Below are 23210 nucleotides of genomic sequence, written 5' to 3'. Positions count from 1 at the left end.
CCAGCAGCGACGTGCAAGCGACGCTGCGCTTGCACGGAGCCGCCGTCTGGAAGCTGCGGAGACTGGTAACTAAGGTAAACATCGGGTATGGTTACCCGATGTTTACATTAGTTACCAGTGTGAGCAGGGAGCAGGGAGCCGCGCACACTGAGCGCTGGCTCCTTGCTCTCCTAGCTGCTGTACACATCGGGTTAATTAACCCGATGTGTACAGCAGCTACATGTGCAGAGAGCCGGAGCCGGCAGCACAGGCAGCGTGAGAGCTGCAGAGGCTGGTAACTAAGGTAAATATCGGGTAACCACCTTGGTTACCCGATGTTTATCTTGGATACAGCTTACCTCAGCTGTCAGACGCCGGCTCCTGCTCCCTGCTCGCTTCATTTGTCGCTCTCTTGCTGTCACACACAGCGATCTGTGTGTCACAGCAGGAGAGCGGCTTTGAAGAAAACGAACCAGGGCTGTGTGTAACGAGCAGCGATCTCGCAGCAGGGGCCAGATCGCTGCTCAGTGTCACACACAGCGAGATCGCTAATGAGGTCACTGCTGCGTCACAAAAAGCGTGACTCAGCAGCGATCTCGGCAGCGATCTCGCTGTGTGTGAAGCACCCCTAAGAAGGAGAGAAGAGAAGGGCATGGGAGCGATGTGATAAGATTCACACCATTAGTAAGAAGCAGGTGCAATGGTAGATAAGAGACTAGGAGGGGCTCCATTCCTTGTTCATGGTCTGGACTACCTGATCTAACAGGCCTTCAGGACAGGGGTCTCAATAGCTAGGATATTAAACTCAGCAAACAGGAATTGAGGAGGAAGAACCTTAGAAAAACAGGTCTAGACAATGTGGGATATGTGTGCAATGAAGGTTGACCACTTTTGTGTACCAGAACCATAAGGTCCATCTGGAGCAGCAAGAATGACTGGAATCGCTTCTGTCATGATCTTCTGGAAGAACCTGGAAAGCAGTGGAAAGGAAAAATGCAGGGAAGAATGAAGCGCCACCACAGGGTCACAAACACATCTGAGGTCGATTGCTAGTGAATCACAGGACCTGGATACCAGTAGAGGAACCTTGTGAATGTCATCTTGACGACGTCTGCAATATCCCATTGATGGCAAATCTGGTGAAAGACGTTTCAGGCCCAAAATAAACCAGATGGACCCAACCATGAACAGGTTTTGTTAAGGTGAACTCTTAACCAGAGATCACTAGTTGCCTACTGCCTGGCCGAATTGGTATATACCAAGTGCATGCATAAAATAATTCACACCAGACACAGTCGGATATGAAGTCTCTTCTTGGTCACTAGAAATGGCACCGAACAGACTGAGGAGACTCATGCGTCCTCTTGATATAGGCTAGGGGCGTACACAAGTTCAGATATGCACATTTAGTGGGACAGTTCATGAGCTAGCCAATGGGGAGATCCGTGTTGCTGTTGATGGGTGCGTCTGACTTCAGTGGATGAAACCATGGTGATGGGAGGGACGTCATCTGGTGCATCCTTGCTGATGGTTTGGTCTGTGATGTCTTCTAGCTTGACCAGGGGTCTTCCCTTATATGGTATCTTCTTTCATTCCTTGCATTCCAAGCAAGGTGTGGTGAACAGGAAATGGCAGCCATCTTTATATCTGTGTCATGTGTATGATCTGAGAGCTGAATTATGTAAGGCAAATCGACATATTTCCCACAATGCTCTATGTCCAGAGGTTAATTAAGTATTTCATTTTATGGCTCTCCTCAACAGTTTGAATACACAACTGTGTAACTTTCCAAAGAAAGACTGAAGAAAAAAGGGGTTAGTCTGGAAGAAACTGGGAACCAATAAGGAATGGAGAACTCAATTTTGTGTCTGGACGAAAACAACCTCTCTGACACAGGCGTCTTCAACTGCAAGGAGTCACAGGTCCCGTAAAAGGAGAAGCCAACCCCCATAAAACGATCTCCTTGGTGGGAGCTCCCCATTATGCGGAAAACTGTTTAATTGTTCCTACACTTTGCGGTGCTGTAGGCTGGCAATGTGAGTGTCAGGATGGAGTTGGCTTAAAGGTCAGCTTTTTTTATCTTGAGAAGTGGAAATCTTCTCTTGGCAGTTACAGGATTATGGGTGCAAGGAGCAAAACTAGTGTGGCCGAGGCCCTGGATGTTGTGTTTTGATTTAGATTGAAAGAAGAAAAGCAGCTTTAGAAATTATCTTGTCAAGCTTGGCCCCAAAAAGGCAAGTACCTAAAAACGGAAGGCCTACAAGGAATTTCTTGGAAGTTGAGTCGGTACTCCATACTTTAGGCCAAAGGATGTTGTGAATGGCAACAATGTTGTCCACTGCCTGTGAAGACCATGTGGCGACCTTAAGTGAAGAAGAGCAGAAGAATTTACCTGCCTGTGCTATCTGATAGGCTTAATCAGCAAATTCTGGAGCACTAAAGAACATGCCCTGGCCAAGCTCCTTTGACCAGGCAGAAGTTGTCTAAGAGAGCAAAATGGGAGCAAAGCAGAGCTCACCTCCTCGAAAGTACACTTGGGCAGAGACTAAACGTCAGTAAGTCGAATCCTTTAGAAATGCAGCATCTGCCAATGCCAAGGTGGTAGATAGAGACCGCTGTTCTACCTTAGAAGGAATACCCATTTAGAGAGTAGGCATGGATAATATCCAAGCGCTGAAGTCCGTAAAGGCATTTGTCCAGGTGCTTCCATTCCTTGATCAGAATTTTGTCAAACTCAGTGTGGTTACAGAAGTTCTTCAAGGCCACCGAGTACCTGCATCAGATTGTTGACCAGGTCTACAAATTTAGAGGACTGGTCAGTGACCAGATCCGAGTCAGAATCAGAATGGAAGTCTTCCTCTGTTCAAGAGTGGATAAGGGGAACGAGATAGAGAAAAAGGTAGAGCGCAGCTACCCAGTTTGCTTGTGGGGTCTGCCATGTTGGGAGGTTTCAGCTGGCGGTTCTTATTCACACTGGGAGAGTTCAAGTGGCAGTAGATGAGGTGGGCAAGTACTTCATAATAGTAACCAAAAACTGGGAGACCTTAGTTAAACTAGACACACATTGAGATAAAGCAATTGCCCACTCAGGGAGAAATACACTAATCATCTGTGCGGCGGCGGTGGTGGGAGGGCATAGGCTGACCCAAGGGAAACATTTATTTGCAGGCAGAGTATGAAAATAGGCCAGGGACTAAATTTGAGACTCGGCTGTGGTACAATACGGGAGACGGGCCCGAGAGGGCAAGGGAAGACGGGCCCGAGAGGGCAAGGGAAGACGGGCCCGAGAGGGCAAGGGAAGACGGGCCCGAGAGGGCAAGGGAAGACGGGCCCGAGAGGGCAAGGGAAGACGGGCCCGACGAGAGGGCAAGGGAAGACGGGCCCGACGAGAGGGCAAGGGAAGACGGGCCCGACGAGAGGGCAAGGGAAGACGGGCCCGACGAGAGGGCAAGGGAAGACGGGCCCGACGAGAGGGCAAGGGAAGACGGGCCCGACGAGAGGGCAAGGGAAGACGGGCCCGACGAGAGGGCAAGGGAAGACGGGCCCGACGAGAGGGCAAGGGAAGACGGGCCCGACGAGAGGGCAAGGGAAGACGGGCCCGACGAGAGGGCAAGGGAAGACGGGCCCGAGAGGGCAAGGGAAGAGGGGCCCGACGAGAGGGCAAGGGAAGACGGGCCCGAGAGGGCAAGGGAAGAGGGGCCCGAGAGGCAAGGGAAGACGGGCACGAGAAGGCAAGGGAAGACGGGCCCGAGAGGGCAAGGGAAGACGGGCCAGAGAGGGCAAGGGAACACGGGACAGAGAGGGCAAGGGAAGACAGGCCCGAGAGCACGGGAAAACACTTGAGGACTAAACCAAAGGACAAGTAGCGTTGTCGGTGCTGAGGGGCACAGTGCAAGGATACCTGTCCTGAAACACAGCTTACAGATTCTGTCCATCTCCTCTCCTCCAACATGCCACACTCTGGGGAACAGGAGTAAAGGCAGTAACCAACTGCCTGAGAGAAGAGACCTGTGATGCAGGAGACATGGTCCTGCCATCTGGAATAGAGGGCAGATAGAGGGAACAGTGCTGAATGAATCACACTATCTGCAGTGGAGTAACAGAGTCACCTGGCTTAGATTCCTGGCGAGTAGACAAAAAAAAAAAAAATAGGTGCAAACAGTTCGAGAACCCCATATTTCTGTCTACTCCTACAGGATACTAAATTGTGTTAGCTTGGTGCCTGAAGTTGTGTAGCCTGTGGAGGGGGGAGACGTCTTTCATGCTTCATGTCAGCAGCCAACAGCCATGGTTGCCGTGTCCCCTAATGAAGGGCCTGGGAAAAACACAGATCCATGCACAGTGTACAACAGTGATTAGATGCGGAAACTCTGCCTTTCTGATCTAAATAGCTAATTGTTTTCGCCTACACTAATTGAACAGTGATCCCGTTGGAGAACATAATGAATCACACTTTTAGGACACGATTACCATATACAGCAAGTAAAATAAGTATTGTACACGTCACAAATTTTCGAAATAAATAGGTTTCTAAAGGTGCTATTGACATGAAATTCTCCCCCAGGCAAAAAAAATCAATACACTGACGTCCCCAAATTAAGTAATGTTTAATAATGAGAAATGACACGGGGGAAAAGTACTGAACACATGAAGAAAGAGGTGCAAAAAGCAATGGAAAGTCATGAGACCAGCTGAAATCTATCAATTATTAAAAAGCAATCATGCCACTTAGTTAAAAACAATATCAGCTGGTTTAACTGATGGCCTTTAAAAAGGTGTCTCATTACCAAGGTGCCACACAAGAAACATCTAATGATGGGTAAAACTAGTGAGCTGTCACAAGACCTTAGCAACCTTATTGTTGCAAAACATACTGTTATCAATGGTTACAGAAGAATTTTTAAACTAGTAAAACACTAGAGAGCACTGTTGTGGGTCTTAATCTGGAAGTGGAAAGAGCATAACCATGTCCGGGTGCTCCCCACAAGATTTCAGACATAGGATTGAAAACAATTATCAGAAGAGTTGTCCAAGAGCCAAGAATCACCTGTAGAGAGCTACAAACAGATCCAAAATCAGCAGTTACAATTGTTTAAAAAAAAAACAAAAAAAAAAAAGAAGACCCAGACCATGGGTTTAGCTTCTGCCTCCGGAGGACACACAAAGTACTACACTAAAAAGTGTAGCTCCTCCCTCTGAGCTTATACACCCCCTGGTGACAGACCCAGCCAGTTTAGTGCAAAAGCTGAAGGAGAATAGCCACCCACAAGTAGAACAGAGCAAGAGCCGGAACAACAGGAGACTCCGTCCACGACAACAGCCGGTGAGAACACGCGGAACAAGAAAAAATTGCCAACAGGCAACAGGGAGGGTGCTGGGTCTCCCAATACGGAACTATAAGAAAAAGAATTTACGGTAAGTAAACAAAATTCTCTTTTTCTTTATCGTTCCTTTGGGAGACCCAGACCAAGGGACGTTCCAAAGCAGTCCCTGGGTGGGAAATAAACAGAATAAACTAAGAAGTAGGCAGAACCTAACTTCACAAATGGGCGACAGTCGCCTGAAGGATGCGTCTGCCCAAGCTCGCATCTGCCGAAGCATGAGCATGCACTTGGTGGTGCTTCGAAAAGGTATGCAGGCTAGTCCAAGTGGCAGCCTGACAGACTTGTTGAGCCGTAGCCTGCTGCCTAAAAGCCCAAGAGGCACCGACAGCTCTGGTCTAATGTGCCTTGATCCCCGGCGGGGGAGGCACCTGAGTACTCTGGTAGGCGTCCGAAATGGTCGATCTAATCCAACAGGCTAAGGTCGGCTTAGAAGCAGAGAGACCCTTGCGCCGACCTGTGGTTAGCACAAAAAGAGAAGTGTACCGCCTAAGTGCAGCGGTGCGAGACACATAGATCCGGAGAGCACGCACCAGATCCAGAGTATGCAGCGCTTTTTCAAAGCGATGAACAGGAGCCGGACAAAAGGAAGGTAGGGTAATGTCCTGGTTAAGGTGGAAAGGAGAGACCACCTTAGGAAGAAAGTCCGGAGTCGGACGGAGAACCACCTTGTCTTGATGAAAAACCAAAAAAGGTGACTCCGAAGAGAGCGCAGCCAAATCAGAGACTCTCCTGAGGGAAGTAATGGCCACCAGAAAGGCCACTTTCTGTGAAAGACGATACAAGGAAACTTCCCTAAGAGGCTCAAAGGGGGGTTTCTGCAAAACCGTGAGAACCAAATTAAGGTCCCAGGGATCCAAGGGCCGCCGGTAAGGCGGAATGATGTGAGACGCGCCCTGCATGAAGGTGCGGACCTGAGCCAGCCGAGCGAGACGCCGCTGGAACAGAACAGACAGAGCTGAGACTTGTCCCTTGAGAGAGTTGAGGGACAGACCTAGCTGCAGACCGGACTGTAGAAAAGACAGAAGGGTCGGCAAGGAGAAAGGCCAAGGAGGATGGTTGGTAGAGCGACACCAGGATAGGAAAATTCTCCAAGTCCTGTGATAGATCTTAGCGGAGGAAGACTTACGGGCCCGAGTCATAGTGGAGATGACTTCAGGAGGAATACCAGAAGCCGTCAAAATCCAGGACTCAAGAGCCACGCCGTCAATTTGAGAGCCGCAGAATTCAGGCGGAAAAACGGACCTTGCGAGAGAACGTCTGGACGGTCCGGGAGATGCCACGGAATCTCTACGGACAGATGGAGCAGGTCTGGATACCAAGCTCGCCTGGGCCAGTCCAGTGCAATGAGGATGACTCGACGGCCCTCCATTCTGATCTTGCGCAGGACTCTGGGCAAGAGAGCTAGAGGGGGAAACACGTAGGACAGACGAAACTGGGACCAGTCTTGAACCAGAGCGTCCGCGGCGAATGCCTGAGGATCGTGGGAGCGAGCCACGTAAACAGGAACTTTGTTGTTGTGACGGGATGCCATTAGGTCCACGTCCGGAGTGCCCCATTTGCGGCAGATTGACTGAAACACTGCCGGGTGCAGGGACCACTCGCCACTGTCCACGGTTTGACGGCTGAGATAATCTGCCTCCCAGTTTTCCACGCCTGGGATGTGGACTGCGGATATGGTGGACTTGGAGTCCTCCACCCATTGAAGGATGCGTTGTACCTCCAACATTGCCAGGCGGCTGCGTGTCCCGCCTTGGTGATTGATGTAGGCAACCGCTGTCGCGTTGTCTGACTGGACTCGAATGTGCTTGCCCGCCAACAGGTGGTGAAAAGCTAGAAGAGCTAGAAGCACGGCTCTGGTTTCCAGCACATTGATTGAAAGGGCTGACTCGGACGGAGTCCAAGTGCCCTGCGCTCTGTGGTGGAGACATACCGCTCCCCAGCCGGATAGACTGGCATCCGTGGTGAGGATCACCCAGGACGGGGCCAGGAAGGAGCGCCCCTGGGACAGAGAGAGGGGCCGAAGCCACCACTGAAGAGAGCTCCTGGTCTGTGGCGACAGAGCCACTAGCCTGTGTAAGGAGGAAGGCCGCTTGTCCCAACAGCGGAGAATGTCCAGCTGCAGGGGGCGCAGATGGAACTGGGCAAAGGGGAGAGCTTCCATTGACGCCACCATTTGACCCAGCACCTGCATCAGACGCCTGAGGGTATAACGGCGGGGCCTCAGCAGAGAGCGCACTGCCAGTTGGAGGGACTGCTGTTTGACTAAGGGCAACTTCACAAGTGCCGGCAAAGTCTCGAACTGCATCCCTAGGTACGTGAGACTCTGAGTCGGAGTCAGAGTGGATTTGGGAAGATTGACCAGCCACCCGAATTGGGCTAGAGTGGCGAGAGTGAGCGAGACACTCCGCTGACAATCTGCGCTGGATGAAGCCTTGACTAGAAGGTCGTCCAGGTAAGGGATCACTGCCAACCCCTGTAGGTGCAGAACCGCAATCACTGCGGCCATGACCTTGGTGAATACCCGAGGGGCTGTGGCCAACCCGAAGGGGAGAGCCACAAATTGGAAATTATCTTCTCCGATTGCAAAACGTAACCAACGCTGGTGTGAGACTGCAATTGGCACATGCAGATAGGCATCTCTGATGTCGATGGACGCCAGGAAATCCCCTTGGGTCATTGAGGCAATGACTGATAGCAGAGACTCCATGCGAAAGTGCCGCACCTGAACATGCTTGTTGAGAAGCTTGAGATCCAGGATGGGCCGGAAAGTACCGTCCTTTTTGGGGACTAGGAAGAGATTTGAGTAGAAACCTCTGAACTGTTCCCGGGCGGGCACCGGTACAATTACTCCGTTGGCCTGCAAGGATGCCACGGCCTGTGAGAAGGCGGCGGCCTTGGAGCAGGGGGGGTTGAGAGAAAAAATCTGTTTGGCGGACTGGAAGAAAATTCTATCCTGTAGCCGTGGGAGAGGATATCGCTCACCCACTGATCGGAGACGTGTTGAAACCAAGCGTCGCCAAAGTGGGAGAGCCTGCCACCGACCAAGGACGTTGCTGGAGCGGGCAGATAGTCAGGAGGAGGCTGCCTTAGTGGCAGAACCTCCTGCCGTCTTCTGTGGACGCGCTTTTGGGCGCCAGTTGGATTTCTGGTCCTTGGCTGAGTTAGTGGACGAGGCCGAGGGCTTAGAGGACGACCAGTTGGAGGAACGAAAGGAGCGAAACCTCGACTGATTCCTACCCTGGGCAGGTTTCCTGGCTTTGGTTTGTGGCATGGAAGTACTCTTCCCGCCAGTAGCTTCCTTAATAATTTCATCCAGCTGTTCTCCGAACAGCCGGGACCCAGCAAAAGTGAGCCCAGCAAGGTACTTCTTAGAAGAAGCATCTGCCTTCCACTCTCGAAACCACAAGATCCTGCGGATAGCGAGGGAATTAGCCGAAGCCACCGCAGTGCGGTGAGAAGCCTCCAGCATGGCAGACATGGCATAGGATGAAAAAGCTGAAGCTTGGGAAGTCAAGGCAACCATTTCGGGCATAGATTCCCTGGAGAGGGAATGCATCTCCTCTAGAGAAGCAGATATGGCCTTGAGAGCCCACACTGCTGCAAAAGTCGGGGAAAACGAGGCCCGCGCCGCTTCATATACGGATTTGGCCAGAAGGTCAATCTGGCGGTCAGTGGAATCCTTAAGGGAGGTGCCATCAGCCACCGACACAACAGTCCGGGCTGAGAGCCTAGACACCGGGGGGGTCTACCTTTGGGGACTGAGCCCACTCCTTGACCACCTCAGGTGGAAAGGGAAAACAGTCATCAGAACCACGCTTCGGGAAGCGTTTGTCAGGACAGGCCCTGGGCTTGGACACAGCGGCCTGAAAACTGGAGTGGTTAAAGAACACACTCTTTGCCCTCTTAGGCGAGGTAAACTGGTGCTTTTCTGCCAGAGAGGGTTGGTCTTCTGATACTGGCGGATTAAGATCCAGAACAGAATTAATGGAAGCAATCAAGTCACTAAGATCTGAGTCACTTTCGGACAGATCAATGGGGTACATGGAGTTAGCCTCCGAGCCCCCTGTAAAGGCATCCTCCTCATCCTGCGAGTCCGCTCTTGAATCAGAGCCGTGGAATGAGGAGGGAGAGGAAACCCTGCGTCTCCTCTTAGGAGGACGGGGTCTGGGACCTGATGATGAATCCTCTGTGAGCTCCGGTCCTGAGAGAGCCCTAGCAGCAGAGGCACCCTGTGAGGGGGGCTGATGCATATTCAGCAAAGTCCTGGACAGAAGTCCCATGGACTCAGCAAAAGACTGGGAGATAGACCTAGAAAAGGATTCTACCCAGGCCGGGGGCTCAGCCACAGGAGCAGGAGCAGCCTGAGAGACCACTGGGGGAGAGACTCCAGGCTGTGGCACTGCCAAGCTAGATCAGGCATCACAATGTGGATAAGTGCTCGGTTCAGGCAGCAGGAGCTTAAATGCAGCGTATACAGAGTAAAGCTTTGGAGCCTTGCTCCTCGTGTGAGACATGCTGCTGGAGTGAGGGCTCTGCCAGAGAATGAACCCCAGAGAGTATATCAGAGGTCCACAACCAGAGCCGGTTGTGGCTTACCAGACCGCTGTGCTGTGCAGAGCGGTGTTGTGTGCCCTCCAGATCCCGAAGCCCGGACCCCCAAACACAGCACCTCAGCAGGGATGCAGAACGCAGACCAACGCTGAGAGAACTCTGACAAAATGGCCGCCGGAGCGAAGAGAGGGGGCGGGACTTGCATGAAGAGCGGGATCTGGAGAGCCATAGAGACCTACAGGGGAGGAGACACGCACAGCAGTGGGGAGTGTCCCTCCCCTGTGCAGAACGGCCGCCGGGAGGAGCCGCGCTGTCCCTCTGCATGAGTGACATGCTAGGGCAGTGAAACGAAACTAGGCCTCCGGCGAAGCCGGGGCCTAAATTTGAGCAGCGAGGCCGACGCGCAGGCACCATCGGCGCGGTTCTCGGGCGACAGCTAGAGAACCCGCCGGAAATGTCAGAAAATACAATAAGCACACTCTCCCCCAACAATAAAGCACGGGGACCCCCAAATATAAACGTCTCAGGTACTTAGCTGCTGAGACGCAGGGCCATGTCCCTGGGGATGAGTGCTCCGGTCCAGCAGGGTCCTGAAGGGCTGCGGATGGAGACCGGTCTCCTGCCAGGCATGGAGACCGTGCTGGCTCCCACTTCAAGCCAGAGCCCAGGAGGGATGGTGAAGGAGCACGGCATGTAAGGCTCCAGCCTAGGAAATCAACCTTACAACACCGCCGACACAGTGGGGTGAGAAGGGACATGCCGGGGGTCCAGACGTGGACCCACAGTTCTTCAAACTCATTCCAAAAGGGAAAAAATCATATGAGAATGCATGTGTGGATGTATGCCTCCTGAACACAAAGCGATAAACTGGCTGGGTCTGCTCACCAGGGGGTGTATAAGCTCAGAGGGAGGAGCTACACTTTTTAGTGTAGTACTTTGTGTGTCCTCCTGAGGCAGAAGCTAAACACCCATGGTCTGGGTCTCCCAAAGGAACGATAAAGAAAACCCCAATAAGTAATGCACTCCCCCTCAATGCCCCGTATGCACGCTCACCGCCAAGACTCCATTGCTGAATAAAAGAGCAGGTTCAAGTGTGTTTAAAGTTTGCTCAACAACATTTAGACAAGTCTGTGAAATGCTGGGAGAATATAGTTGGGTCAGATGAGACTAAAATTTAACTCTTTGGCTGCCATAATACACACCATGTTTGGAGGCCAAAAGGCAAATCACCCCAAAATCACTATACCAACAGTGAAGCTTGGAGGTGGGAACATCATAGTATTGGGCTGTTTTTCAGCTCATGGCACTGGCAAATGTCATATAATTGAAGGAAGGATGAAGGGACAAATGTGAGGCATTCCTAATAAAAATCTGCTGCCATCTACAGAGATGAATAAGATGAAACTAGGATGGATATTTCAGCAAGACAATGATCCCAAACACACATATAAGGGAATTCTCAATTGATTTCAGAGAAAGAAAAAGCAGCAAGAATGGCCGAGACGATCACCGGAGCTAAGACCAATAGAAAATGTATGGATGGAACTAAAACTCATGCTGTTCATAGAAGAAGCCCGCAAGACTTTCAGGGTTTGAAGTGTGCCTGAGTGTTTGTGTGGAAATGGGCCAAAATCCCACCTGAGCAATGCATGCCATTAGTTTCTCCATACAGGAGGCGCCGTTAAGCTTCATCACCAATGAATACTTTTGTATGAAGTATTAAATACATTTCACAAAGAGCGTTCAATGTTTTTTCCTGTGTCATTTCTCATTACTACACATAATTTATGGACATCCATGATTTGATTTCTGTGCCTGTGTCAATTGGATGGGTTGTGAGAAATTCATATCAAAAGCACTCTTTAAAAATATACTTACTTAGTAAATTCATGACGTGTTCAATACTTATTTCACCCCTGTATATGCCCACACACTGAGGCTGATTTACTAAGGTAAAAAAACGAAACCTGTCTTTCGTGCCTTGCATATTTATGGACAACTGCAGCTGCTGTCTGCTCTCTTGCATACACTAGTGAATGGAGCATGCTGAGCCGTGTAGTTCTGCAGCTGCTGTCTGCTCTCCTCCATACAGACCGACAGCAGCTGCAGAACTACTAGGCTCAGCATACTCCATCCAGGACTGTATGCAGGAGTTGCCCTCCAATAAAATTATGTGGGCTTCGCCATGTTTTTGTATGCTAGCCAGGTACAGCAGGCAGCTACGGGCTGCCCCCAACCCCCAGCTACCTATTTGTACCCGGCTGGGAACCAAAAATAGAGAGAAGCCCAATACATTTCTGAAAGATGGTTCAATGTTTTTTCCTGTGTCATTTCTCATTACTACACATAATTTATGGTCATCCATGGTTTGATTTCTGTGCTGTGTCAATTTGTCTTTCGTGCCTTGCATATTTATTGACAACCCTGAAAAATTGAGCGGCCAATCGTGTAATGAACCTTGATGGAAAGCAAATCAACTAATAGTCAACTTAGACAATACAGTCTATAGATGGACCACTTTGACATCTTACACGGTTTAGCCTAAGTTTCCATTGTCTAAGTGTACTTCCCATGATGGTATTTTAAGTCGGTGTGTTTCGGTGTGTGCACAAAGACCAAGGTTATCCTATGACTTACTGAACATTTTTTTCACATATATCTTAGGTTTATATGCAAAAAAAAAAAAAATTTTAGAATGAGCTTGTCTGGTCCGATGTACCAGATTAGTGCATGTGACCAGTAGGCAGCTGCTGTTCCAGTCTTCTACACGGCCGAGCACACAGACGTGACTGGTTCACAAACGTTCAGCACTTGTCTTAAGTCAGATTTTACTCTAAGGCTATGTGCCTACGACCAGTGTTTGCAGCGTTTTGGATGCAGCGTGCTTTTGCTGCAACCAAGATGCTGCATTATACAGTACAAGCACAGTGGATGAGATTTCTAGAAATCCCATGCCCACTGTGCGTGTACGGCCCACAGCAATAACTGGCCTGCGACTTTCCAAGCCGCAAGCGTGTGAATTCTTTGCTGTGGAGTCGCAAGCATCCTCTATAGGGAGAACACAAGCAAGAGACCACAGCGCCCCGAACCCTGATTGTGGGCACGAGCAGCTGTGGTTTCCTGCGGAGGAGGCTCACGGCCCTGCGGGTCCCGATTGTGGGTACGAGCACCTGTGGTCTCCTGCGGAGGAGACTCAATGCCCTGCGGGTCCTGATTGTGGGCACGAGCAGCTGTGGTCTCCTGCGGAGGAGACTCACGCCCCGGCGGGTCCTGATTGTGGGCACGAGCAGCTGTGGTCTCCTGCGGAGGAGACTCATGGCCCTGCAGGTCCTGATTGTGGACACGAGCAGCTGTGGTCTCCTGCGGAGGAGACTCACGGCCCTGTGGGTCCTGATTGTGGGCACGAACCCTTACCGCTAACAAAAAAAACCCAAAAAACTAATAGAAGCATGCTACAACTCTAAAACCAAGAAAACATTTACTGACCCGTCTTCTTGTCCTTTGCTCTGTACACAACCCCATAGGTCCCTTCCTCGATCCGATTCAGACACTGAAACTCCTCCACACTGCGGCAGCCCTAGTTAAAGGACAAAAAAAATATAAAAAAAAAGAGAAAAAGATAAGTGATCATTTCAGACCAAGAACATTGTATTATACATGTGTGCCCTTCTTTTTACCTGTAGCGCGGGAAGATATTTAGGCAAATCAAGCTTCAACTCAACAGGTGACATGACAGGAGAATCGGGGACAAAATCACCTTCTGTTTGAGCAGTTATATGTGGGCTGGCATTTTTAATTTCTTCTTCCTCTTCCTCCTCTTCTTCCTCCTCACTCTCAACAAAGTCATGATCAAATCTGGACTCTGTAACTGCAAAATAATCAAAAGATTCTTATTTCTACAAAGCTGCAGATAGTAAATTAAAGACCTAATTAATATTCTCCTCCTCCTGGACCTGTCTTCTGCCTTTGACACAGTGGACCATTGCCTCTTGCTACAGATTCTCTCATCTCTTGGCGTCACAGACTTAGCCCTATCCCAGATCACGCCATATCTAATGGTCCGGACTTTCAGCATCTCCTGCTCTCACACCACCTCCTCATCTCGCCCCCTATCTGTCGGTGTCCCTCAAGGTTCAATTCTAGGACCCCTGCTGTTCTCCATTTACACCTTCAGCCTGGGACAACTCAGAGTCCTACATCTTTCAGTATCATCTTTATGCTGATGCTCTATGGAACTCATAACAGCACCTCACTAGCCAAAATCTCACAATGTCTGTCTGCTATTTCATCCTTATCTGCTCAATTTCTAAAACTGAACACGGACAAAACAGAATTCATCATCTTACATCCTCCTCACTCTACCACCCCACCTGACCTATCCATCAAAGTCACTGGCTGCTCACTATCCCCAATCCTACTCGCGGCCTGGGGGTAAACCTTGACTCTGCTCTCTCATTCAAGCCACCTATCCAAGCCCTTCCACCGCCTGCAACTCAAAAATATTACCCAGATCCATACATTCCTTGAGCAAGAATCTGCAAAGAAGGGAATTTTGTTTACTTACCGTAAATTCTTTTTCTTATAGTTCCGACATGGGAGACCCAGACCATGGGTGCACAGCCTCTGCCTCCGGAGGACACACAAAGCACCACACCAAAAAGTGTAGCTCCTCCCTCCCAGCATACACACCCCCTGGACCACCAAATACAGCCAGTCCAGTGCAAAAGCTGAAGGAGGACATCCACCCACAAGTAAAAACAGAGCAAAACCCGGAACAACCGGAGCCTCTGTCTACAACAACAGCCGGTGAAAACACACGGAACAAGAAAACTGCCAACAGGCAAAGGGAGGGTGCTGGGTCTCCCATGTCGGAACTATAAGAAAAAGAATTTATGGTAAGTAAACAAAATTCTCTTTTTCTTCATCGTTCCTTATGGGACACCCAGACCATGGGACGTCTCAAAGCAGTCCATGGGTGGGAATAAACAGAAAACTGAGAAGTAGGCAAAACCTAACTTCACAGATGGGCGACAGCAGCCTGAAGGATGCGTCTGCCCAAGCTCGCATCTCCCGAAGCATGAGCATGCACTTGGTAGTGCTTCGAAAAAGTATGCAGACTGCACCAAGTGGCAGCCTGACAGACCTGCTGAGCCGTAGCCTGGTGCCTGAAAGCCCAAGAGGCACCGACAGCTCTGGTCGAGTGTGCCTTGATCACCGGCGGGGGAGGCACTTGAGTACACTGGTAGGCATCAGAAGAGGCCGACCCAATCCAACGAGGTAGGGCGGCTTAGAAGCCGAGAGGCCCTTACGCCGACCAGTGGTCAGCACAGAAGAGAGGTGCACCGCCTAAGAGCAGCGGTGCGAAACACATAGATCCGGAGCGCCTGCACCAGATCCAGAGAATGCAACGCCTTTTCAAAGCGATGAGCAGGAGCCTGCCGAAAGGAAGGCAGGGAAATGTCCCGGTTAAGGTGGAAGGAGAAACCACCTTAGGGAGAAAGTCCGGAGTCGGACGGAGCACCACCTTGTCTTGATAAAAAAACAAAAGAAAAAGGCGACTCCGAAGAGAGTGCAGCCAAATCAGAGACTCTCCCGAGAGAAGTTATGGCCACTAGAAAAACCACTTTCTGTGAAAGACAAGACAAAGAAACTGCCCTAAGAGGCTCAAAGGGGGGTTTCTAGAAGCCGTGAGGACCGGATTAAGGTCCCAGGGTTCCAAAGGCCGCCGGTAAGGCGGAAAGATGTGAGATGCGCCCCTGCATGAAAGAGCACACCTGAGCCAGCCGGGCGATACGCCGCTGGAACAACACTGACAGAGCCAAGACCTGTCCCTTGAGGGAATTGAGGGATAGTCCTAGCTGCAGACCGGCCTGTAGAAGGGACAGGAGGGTCGGCAAGGAAAAAAGGCCAAGAAGCATGGCCGGAAGAGCGACACCAGGACAGGAAAAATTTCCAGGTCCTGTGAAAGATTTTGGCCAAGGAATACTTCCGAGCCCGAGTCACAGTGGAGATGACTTCAGGAGGAATACCAGAAGTCGTCAAGATCCAGGACTCAAAAGCCACGCCGTCAATCTGAGAGCCGCAGAATTCTGGCGGAAAGACGGACCTTGAGAAAGAAGGTCTGGACGGTCCGGGAGATGTCACGGCACATCTACGGACAGACGGAGAAGGCCAGGGTACCAAGCTCGCCTGGGTCAGTCTGGAGCAATGAGAATGACCCGACGGCCCTCCATTCTGATCTTGCGCAGGACTCTGGGCAAGAGCTAGAGGGGGAAACACGTAAGACAGACGAAACTGGGACCAATCTTGAACCAGCGCGTCTGCTGCAAAAGCCTGAGGATCGTGGGAGCAAAGATCCACGTCCGGAGAGCTGCACTTGCGGCAGATTGACCGAAACACTGCCGGATGCAGAGCCCACTCGCCTCTGTCCACGGTTTGACGGCTGAGATAATCTGCCTCCCAGTTTTCCACGTCTGGGATGTGGACTGCGGATATGGAGGACTTGGAGTCCTCCGTCCACGGAAGGATTCGTTGAACCTCCAATCTTGCCAGGCGGCTGAGTGTCCCGCCCTGGTGGTTGATGTAGGCAACCGCTGTCGCGTTGTCTGACTGGACTCGAATGTGCTTGGCCACCAACAGGAGGTGAAAGGCTAAGAGAGCTAGAAGCACAGCTCTGATTTCCAGCACATTGATCGAGAGTGCTGATTCGGCCGAAGTCCAAGAGCCCTGCGCTCCGTGGTGGAGATATCCTGCTCCCCAGCCGGATAGACTGGCATCCGTGGTGAGGATCACCCAGGACGGAGCCAGGAAGGAGCGTCCCTGAAGAGAGAGGGGCCGAAGCCACCACAGAAAGGAGCCCCTGGTCTGTGGCGACAGAGCCACCAACCCGTGGAAGGAGGAAGTCCGCTTGTTCCAACAGCGGAAAATGTCCAGCTGCAGAGAACGCAGATGGAACTGGGCAAGGGAACCGCTTGTATTGACGCCACCATCTTACCCAACACCTGCATTAGGTGCCTGATGGAACGACGGCGGGGCCTCAGCAAAGAGCGCACCGCCAGAGGAGGGACTGCTGTTTGACTAAGGGCAGCTTCACAATTGCCGGCAGAGTCTTGAATTGCATCCCTGGGTACGTGAGCGGAGTCAGAGTGGACTTGGACAGAAAGACAAGCCACCCGAATTGGCTAGAGTGGCGAGAGTGAGCGAGGTACTCCGCTGACAGTCTGCACTGGATGAAGCCTTGACTAGAAGGCCGTCCAGGAAAAAAGGATCACTGCCAACCCCTGGAGGTGCAGAACCGCAACCACTGCTGCCATGGCCTTGAGAATACTCGAGGCGTCGTGGCTAACCCCAAGGGAAGAGCCACGATTGGAAATGTTCCTCCCCGATTGCAAAACGTAGCCAACGCTGGTGTGAAACTGCAATTGGCACATGCAGATAGGCATCTCTGATGTCGATGGATGCTAGGAAATCTCCTTGGGTCATTGAGGTAATGACTGATCGCAGAGACTCCATGCGAAATGCCGCACCTGAACTGCTGGATGAGAAGCTTGAGATCCAGGTCGGAAGGCACCGTCCTTTTCGGGGACTAGGAAGAGATTTGAGTAGAAATCTCAGAACCGTTCCTAGTCGGGAACCGGTACAATTACTCCGTTGGCCTGCAAGGATGCCACGGCCTGTGAGAAGGCGGCGGCCTTGGAGCAGGGGGGGAGTTGACAGAAAAAATCTGTTTGGCGGGCTGGATAGAATTCTATCCTGTAGCCGTGGAGATGGTATCCCGCACCCACTGATCGGAGACGTGTTGAACCCACACGTCACCAAAGTGGGAGAGCCTGCCACCAACCAAGGACGTTGCTGGCGCGGCCAGATAGTCAAGAGGAGGCTGCTTTAGTGGCAGCAGCTCCTGCGGTCTTTCGAGGACGCGGCTTCGTGCGCCAGTTGGTCCACGGTCCTTGGATGAGTTAGTGGACGAGGCCGAGGGCTTAGAGGACGACCAGTTGGAGGAACGAAAGGAACGAAACCTCGACTGGTTCCTGCCCTGGACAGGTTTCCTGGTTTGTGGCATGGAAGTACTCTTCCTGCCAGACGCTTTCTTAATAATTTCATCCAGTTATTCACCGAATAGTCTGGTCCCAGTGATAAGGCCGTAATTTAGGTTGATGCAATCTAATCATGCATCCCTCTTAAACTGTCTGCAGTCCAAATTATGAGTCACTCGTGGTAGCATGCATAACCACTATCTTTCACACACACCAGAGAGACGTGCTCAGATATGAATAGAAAGTAAGACTGATTTATTTCCGGAAGTTGTACAAATATATATAACCGGGCGTATTGGCTAGATGCCAAGAATACGTAACACATCTCCTATTGGATAAAGTAGAACAGCTTATTCTGTGATATACAATTTACTGTAATGTGCTTGGTTCCTCATTTATATTAAGCAATGTCAGCATGATTCACTGGTCACAAGAATAGCCCAGACTGTCTGTCTGAGTCTTATGCCAAGAGATATGTGGGGTACAGTTCAAACAACATCTTAAATCTTGTTCTTTATGGATATCTCCATGTAACTCCTATATACTCATAATAATTCATAATCTTGTCCATAACAGTCCCCCCTTTGGAGATAGCCAAAAAGTCTTTCCTTACTTTTCCAGGTCTATTGATCTGTCCTAATGCTGATGGTTACCTCACTCACATACGAGATACCCCATCCCTTGTGGATGAATCTTCCCACCCAACAGACTATGCATAGGAAGCCAGATCCTGATTGTATTCTCTAGACTGTCCTCATGGCTATGTTCCGCTGGCCCACGTTATTCAGGAAGGGGGAACGTGGCAGTAGTCCTTTAATTGGCTAATATTTATCAGGGTTGGGTTCACTCAGAGTCTCATGCTCCTCAGTCCTCAGGCGGTAATGGTGGGACATCAAAGGTGGGATGTAGAGTCGTCTTCCAGTCCACATGCTTAGATATCATCATCCTGGCACAAAACTGTTATGGACAAGATTATCATTATTATGAGTATATAGGAGTTACATGGAGATATCCATAAAGAACAAGATTTAAGATGTTGTTTGAACTGTACCCCACATATCTCTTGGCATAAGACTCAGACAGACAGTCTGGGCTATTCTTGTGACCAGTGAATCATGCTGACATTGCTTAATATAAATGAGGAACCAAGCACATTACAGTAAATTGTATATCACAGAATAAGCTGTTCTACTTTATCCAATAGGAGATGTGTTACGTATTCTTGGCATCTAGCCAATACGCCCGGTTATATATATTTGTACAACTTCCGGAAATAAATCAGTCTTACTTTCTATTCATATCTGAGCACGTCTCTCTGGTGTGTGTGAAAGATAGTGGTTATGCATGCTACCACGAGTGACTCATAATTTGGACTGCAGACAGTTTAAGAGGGATGCATGATTAGATTGCATCAACCTAAATTACGGCCTTATCACCAGCAAAAGGGAGCCCAGAAAGGAACTTCTTTGAAGAAGCATCTGCCTCACTCTCGAAGCCACAGGAGCCTGCGGATAGCGAGGGAATTAGCCGAAGCCACCGCAGTGCGGTGAGAGCTCCAGTATGGCAGACAGGGCATAGGATGAAAAGGCTGAAGCCTGAAGGTTAAGGCAACCATTTCGGGCATAGAGTCCCTGGTGAGGGAATGCATCTCCTCTAGAGAAGCAGAGATGGCTTTGAGAGCCCACACTGCTGCAAAAGATGGGGAGAACGAGGCCCCTGCCGCCTCATATACAGATTTGACCAGAAGGTCAACCTGGCGGACGGTGGAATCCTTAGAGAGGTGCCATCAGCCACTGATACAACTGTCCGGGCTGAAAGTCTAGACACCGGAGGGTCCACCTATGGTGATTGAGCCCACTCCTTGACCACCTCTGGTGGAAGGGGAACAGTCATCAGAACCACGCTTTGGGAAGCGTCTGTCAGGACAGGCTCTGGGTTTGGTCACAGCGGCCTGAAAAACTGGAGTGGTTAAAGAACACACTCCCCGTGTTCTTAGGTAAGGTATACTGATGCTTTTCTGCCAGAGGGGGTTGCTCCCCTGATACAGGCGGATTGAGGTCCAGTACAAATATAATGGACGCAATCAAATGATTAGCATCTGCGTCACCTTCGGACAAAATGGTACATGGAGTAGCGTCCGAGCCCCTAGTAAAGGCATCCTCCTCGTCCTGCGAATCAGCTCGTGAATCAGAGCCGCGGGACGAGGAAGGAAAGGGGACCCTGCGTCTCCATTTTAGGAGGACGGGGTCTGAGACCAGATGAAGAATCCTCTGTGAGCTTTGCTGAGCGAGCCGTGGCAGCAGAAGCGCCCTGAGAAGGGGGCTGATGCATGCTCAGCAGTGTCCGGGACAGCTGTCCCCTGGAGAGAGGGATTCAACCCAAGCCGGGGGTTCAGCCACCGGAGCCGGAGCAGCCGGAGGGACCACTGGGGATGAGCTTCCAGGCTGAGGCACCACTATGTTAGAGCAGGCATCACAATGTGGTTATGTGCTCGGTACAGGCAGTACGAGCCTACATGCAGTGCATATTAAGAACAGCCTTGCAGCCTTGCTCTGATGTGAGACATGCTGCAGAAGTGGGGGCTCTGGCCAGATTGACCCCCAGCAGAGTATATAAACAGAGTATATAAGCAGCTCCACAACCGGAGGCTGTGGCTTGCCAGACCGTTTACATAGAGACATCTCTGTGCCCTCCAGATCCCCCAGCCCAGGCCCCCAGTGTCACAATGTGGTTATGCAGACATGCATGAGAACGCTGGTAAAATGGCGCCGGAGCGAGGAGAGGGGGCGGGGCCTACTCTGAGAGCAGGATCCGGAGGGCAAATGAGGTATACAGGGGAGGGAATCTTTCCTCAGTGAGGGGTGTCCCTTCCCTGTGCTGAACAGCCGCTGGGCGGAGCCGCACTGTCCCTCTGCATGACTGACATGCAGGGGCAGTGAAATCGAAACTAGGCCTCAGGCGAAGCCGGGGCCTAGATTTAAACATGCGGCCAGCGCGCAGGCACCATCGGCGCGGTTCTCCAGTGAAAACTGGAGAACCGTCCGGAAATGTTAACACAGTCACATAACACACTCTCCCCAACATATAAGTACAAGGGACCCCTGAAAGACCACTTTCTGTGGTAATAACGTCTCAGTACTTAGCTTGTGAGACGCAGGGCCATGTCCCTGAGGGATGAGCGCTCCGTCCAGCAGGATCCATACGGGCTGCGGATGGAGACCGGTCTCCTGCGAGGCAGGGAGAACCGTGTTGGCTCCCACTTCAAGCCAGAGCCCGAGGGGATGGTGAAGGAGCACGGCATGAAAGGGCTCCAGCCCTGAAATCAACCTTAACAACACCGCCGACACAGTGGGGTGAGAAGGGACATGCCGGGAGTCCAGGCTTGGACCCGCTTTTCTTCAAAAACTTTCCAAAAATGAAAATCAGATGAGAATGCATGTGTGGATGTGTGCCTCCTGAACACAAAGCATTGAACTGGCTGTATTTGGTGGTCCAGGGGGTGTGTATGCTGGGAGGGAGGAGCTACACTTTTTGGTGTGGTGCTTTGTGTGTCCTCCGGAGGCAGAGGCTGTGCACCCATGGTCTGGGTCTCCCATAAGGAACGATGAAGAAATATACACGTGCATGACCTCATTGTCTCCCGCCTGGACTACTGTAACCTCCTGCTCTGTGGCCTCCCTTCTAATACTCTTACTCCCCTCCAATCTATCCAATTCTGGTGCCTGACTAATCCACCCATCCCCTCTGCTATTCTTCAGCCTCTATTCTCTGCCAAATTCTTCACCACAAAATCTCTTTCTTGGAGCCTTAATTTCGTGACACAAGACGATCGGTGTATGCTGCTGCCATTATGCAAAAAAAAGTTAGCTCCTCTCTTGTAGGAAACCCCACCAACTGGCATGAAGATGATCAGTTAGTAAGAAAGCAGCTAAAGAAGTAACAATAAGGTAAGAACATATTGAAGTAATGTAGTTAAAAAGCAGAACATATGAAGACTGACTAGAAGGCCGGGTGCTGTGTCCTCCAGTGAAGGCTCCTAGAAAGTTTTTACGGTGCGTAGACCAAATCTTTCCTCTATCGCGTCATTGGGGAACACAAGAGACAATAGGATGTTCTAAAGCAGTCCCTAAGGGTACTATCATGTGCACACCCTTAAGTATGAGCTCAGACCACAGCAGTCTGTAGGATCCTTCTGCCCAGGCTCGCATCTGATGAAGTGTAGGTGGTGTGAACCCTGTAGAATCTTGTGAAGGTATGAATGGAAGACAAGGTAGCAGCTTTGCATAACTGCGAGGCAGGGTCTTGGTGATAGACAGCCCAGGAGGTCCCTAACATGTGAGGGGAGTTAGCTGTGTCCCTGCGTGGGCACGCTCTGTCCTTTATCCAGTATGCTTCCAAGATGATTGACTGGATCCAGCAGGCAATGAAGGGAATTTTGTTACTTACCGTAAATTCCTTTTCTTCTAGCTCTTATTGGGAGACCCAGACGATTGGGGTATAGCTACTGCCCTCCGGAGGCCACACAAAGCACTACACTAAAAAGTGCAAGGCCCCTCCCCTTCTGGCTATACCCCCCCGTGGTATCACGGGTTCTCCAGTTTTAGTGCCAAAGCAAGAAGGAGGAAGCCAATAACTGGTTTAAACAAATTAACTCCGAATAACGTCGGAGAACTGAAAAACCGTTCAACATGAACAACATGTGTACCCGCAAACAACCAAGAAATCCCGAAGGACAACAGGGCGGGTGCTGGGTCTCCCAATAAGAGCTAGAAGAAAAGGAATTTACGGTAAGTAACAAAATTCCCTTCTTCTTCAGCGCTCTATTGGGAGACCCAGACGATTGGGACGTCCAAAAGCTGTCCCTGGGTGGGTAAAGAGATACCTCATGTTAGAGCTGCAAAACAGCCCTCCCCTACGGGGATGTCACTGCCGCCTGCAGGACTCTTCTACCTAAGCTGGCATCCGCCGAAGCATAGGTATGCACCTGATAATGTTTGGTGAAAGTGTGCAGACTCGACCAGGTAGCTGCCTGGCACACCTGTTGAGCCGAAGCCTGGTGTCGTAGCGCCCAGGACGCACCCACGGCTCTGGTTGAATGGGCTTTCAGCCCTGAAAGAACCGGAAGCCCTGCAGAACGGTAGGCTTCAAGAATTGGTTCTTTGATCCATCGAGCCAGGGTGGCTTTAGAAGCCTGCAACCTCTTGCGCGTACCAGCGACAAGGGCATCGGAACGGCGTATGGGCGCCGTGCGGGAAATGTA

At 50.8% G+C, this 23210-nt stretch overlaps 1 protein-coding gene across 5 annotated transcripts in view; it reads right to left on the bottom strand.

The window, feature by feature from the left end:
• Window positions 1-23210, bottom strand: part of LOC142256430 (cyclin-dependent kinase 11B-like) — a 186234-nt gene that overhangs the window by 30520 nt on the left and 132504 nt on the right. For all 5 annotated transcript variants that reach the window (XM_075328108.1, XM_075328110.1, XM_075328111.1 and 2 more), the window contains 2 exons: window positions 13592-13782; window positions 13401-13491 (listed from right to left, as the gene is read on the bottom strand). In XM_075328108.1, the coding sequence (XP_075184223.1) occupies window positions 13401-13491; window positions 13592-13782 (282 nt within the window). The remainder of the gene's footprint in view (window positions 1-13400; window positions 13492-13591; window positions 13783-23210) is intronic.

This window comes from Anomaloglossus baeobatrachus, chromosome 11 (assembly GCF_048569485.1).
Source record: "Anomaloglossus baeobatrachus isolate aAnoBae1 chromosome 11, aAnoBae1.hap1, whole genome shotgun sequence".
Classification (NCBI taxonomy): domain Eukaryota; kingdom Metazoa; phylum Chordata; class Amphibia; order Anura; family Aromobatidae; genus Anomaloglossus; species Anomaloglossus baeobatrachus.
Note: the sequence above shows the minus strand (reverse complement) of the source record. Positions and strands in the feature narration are given on the sequence as shown.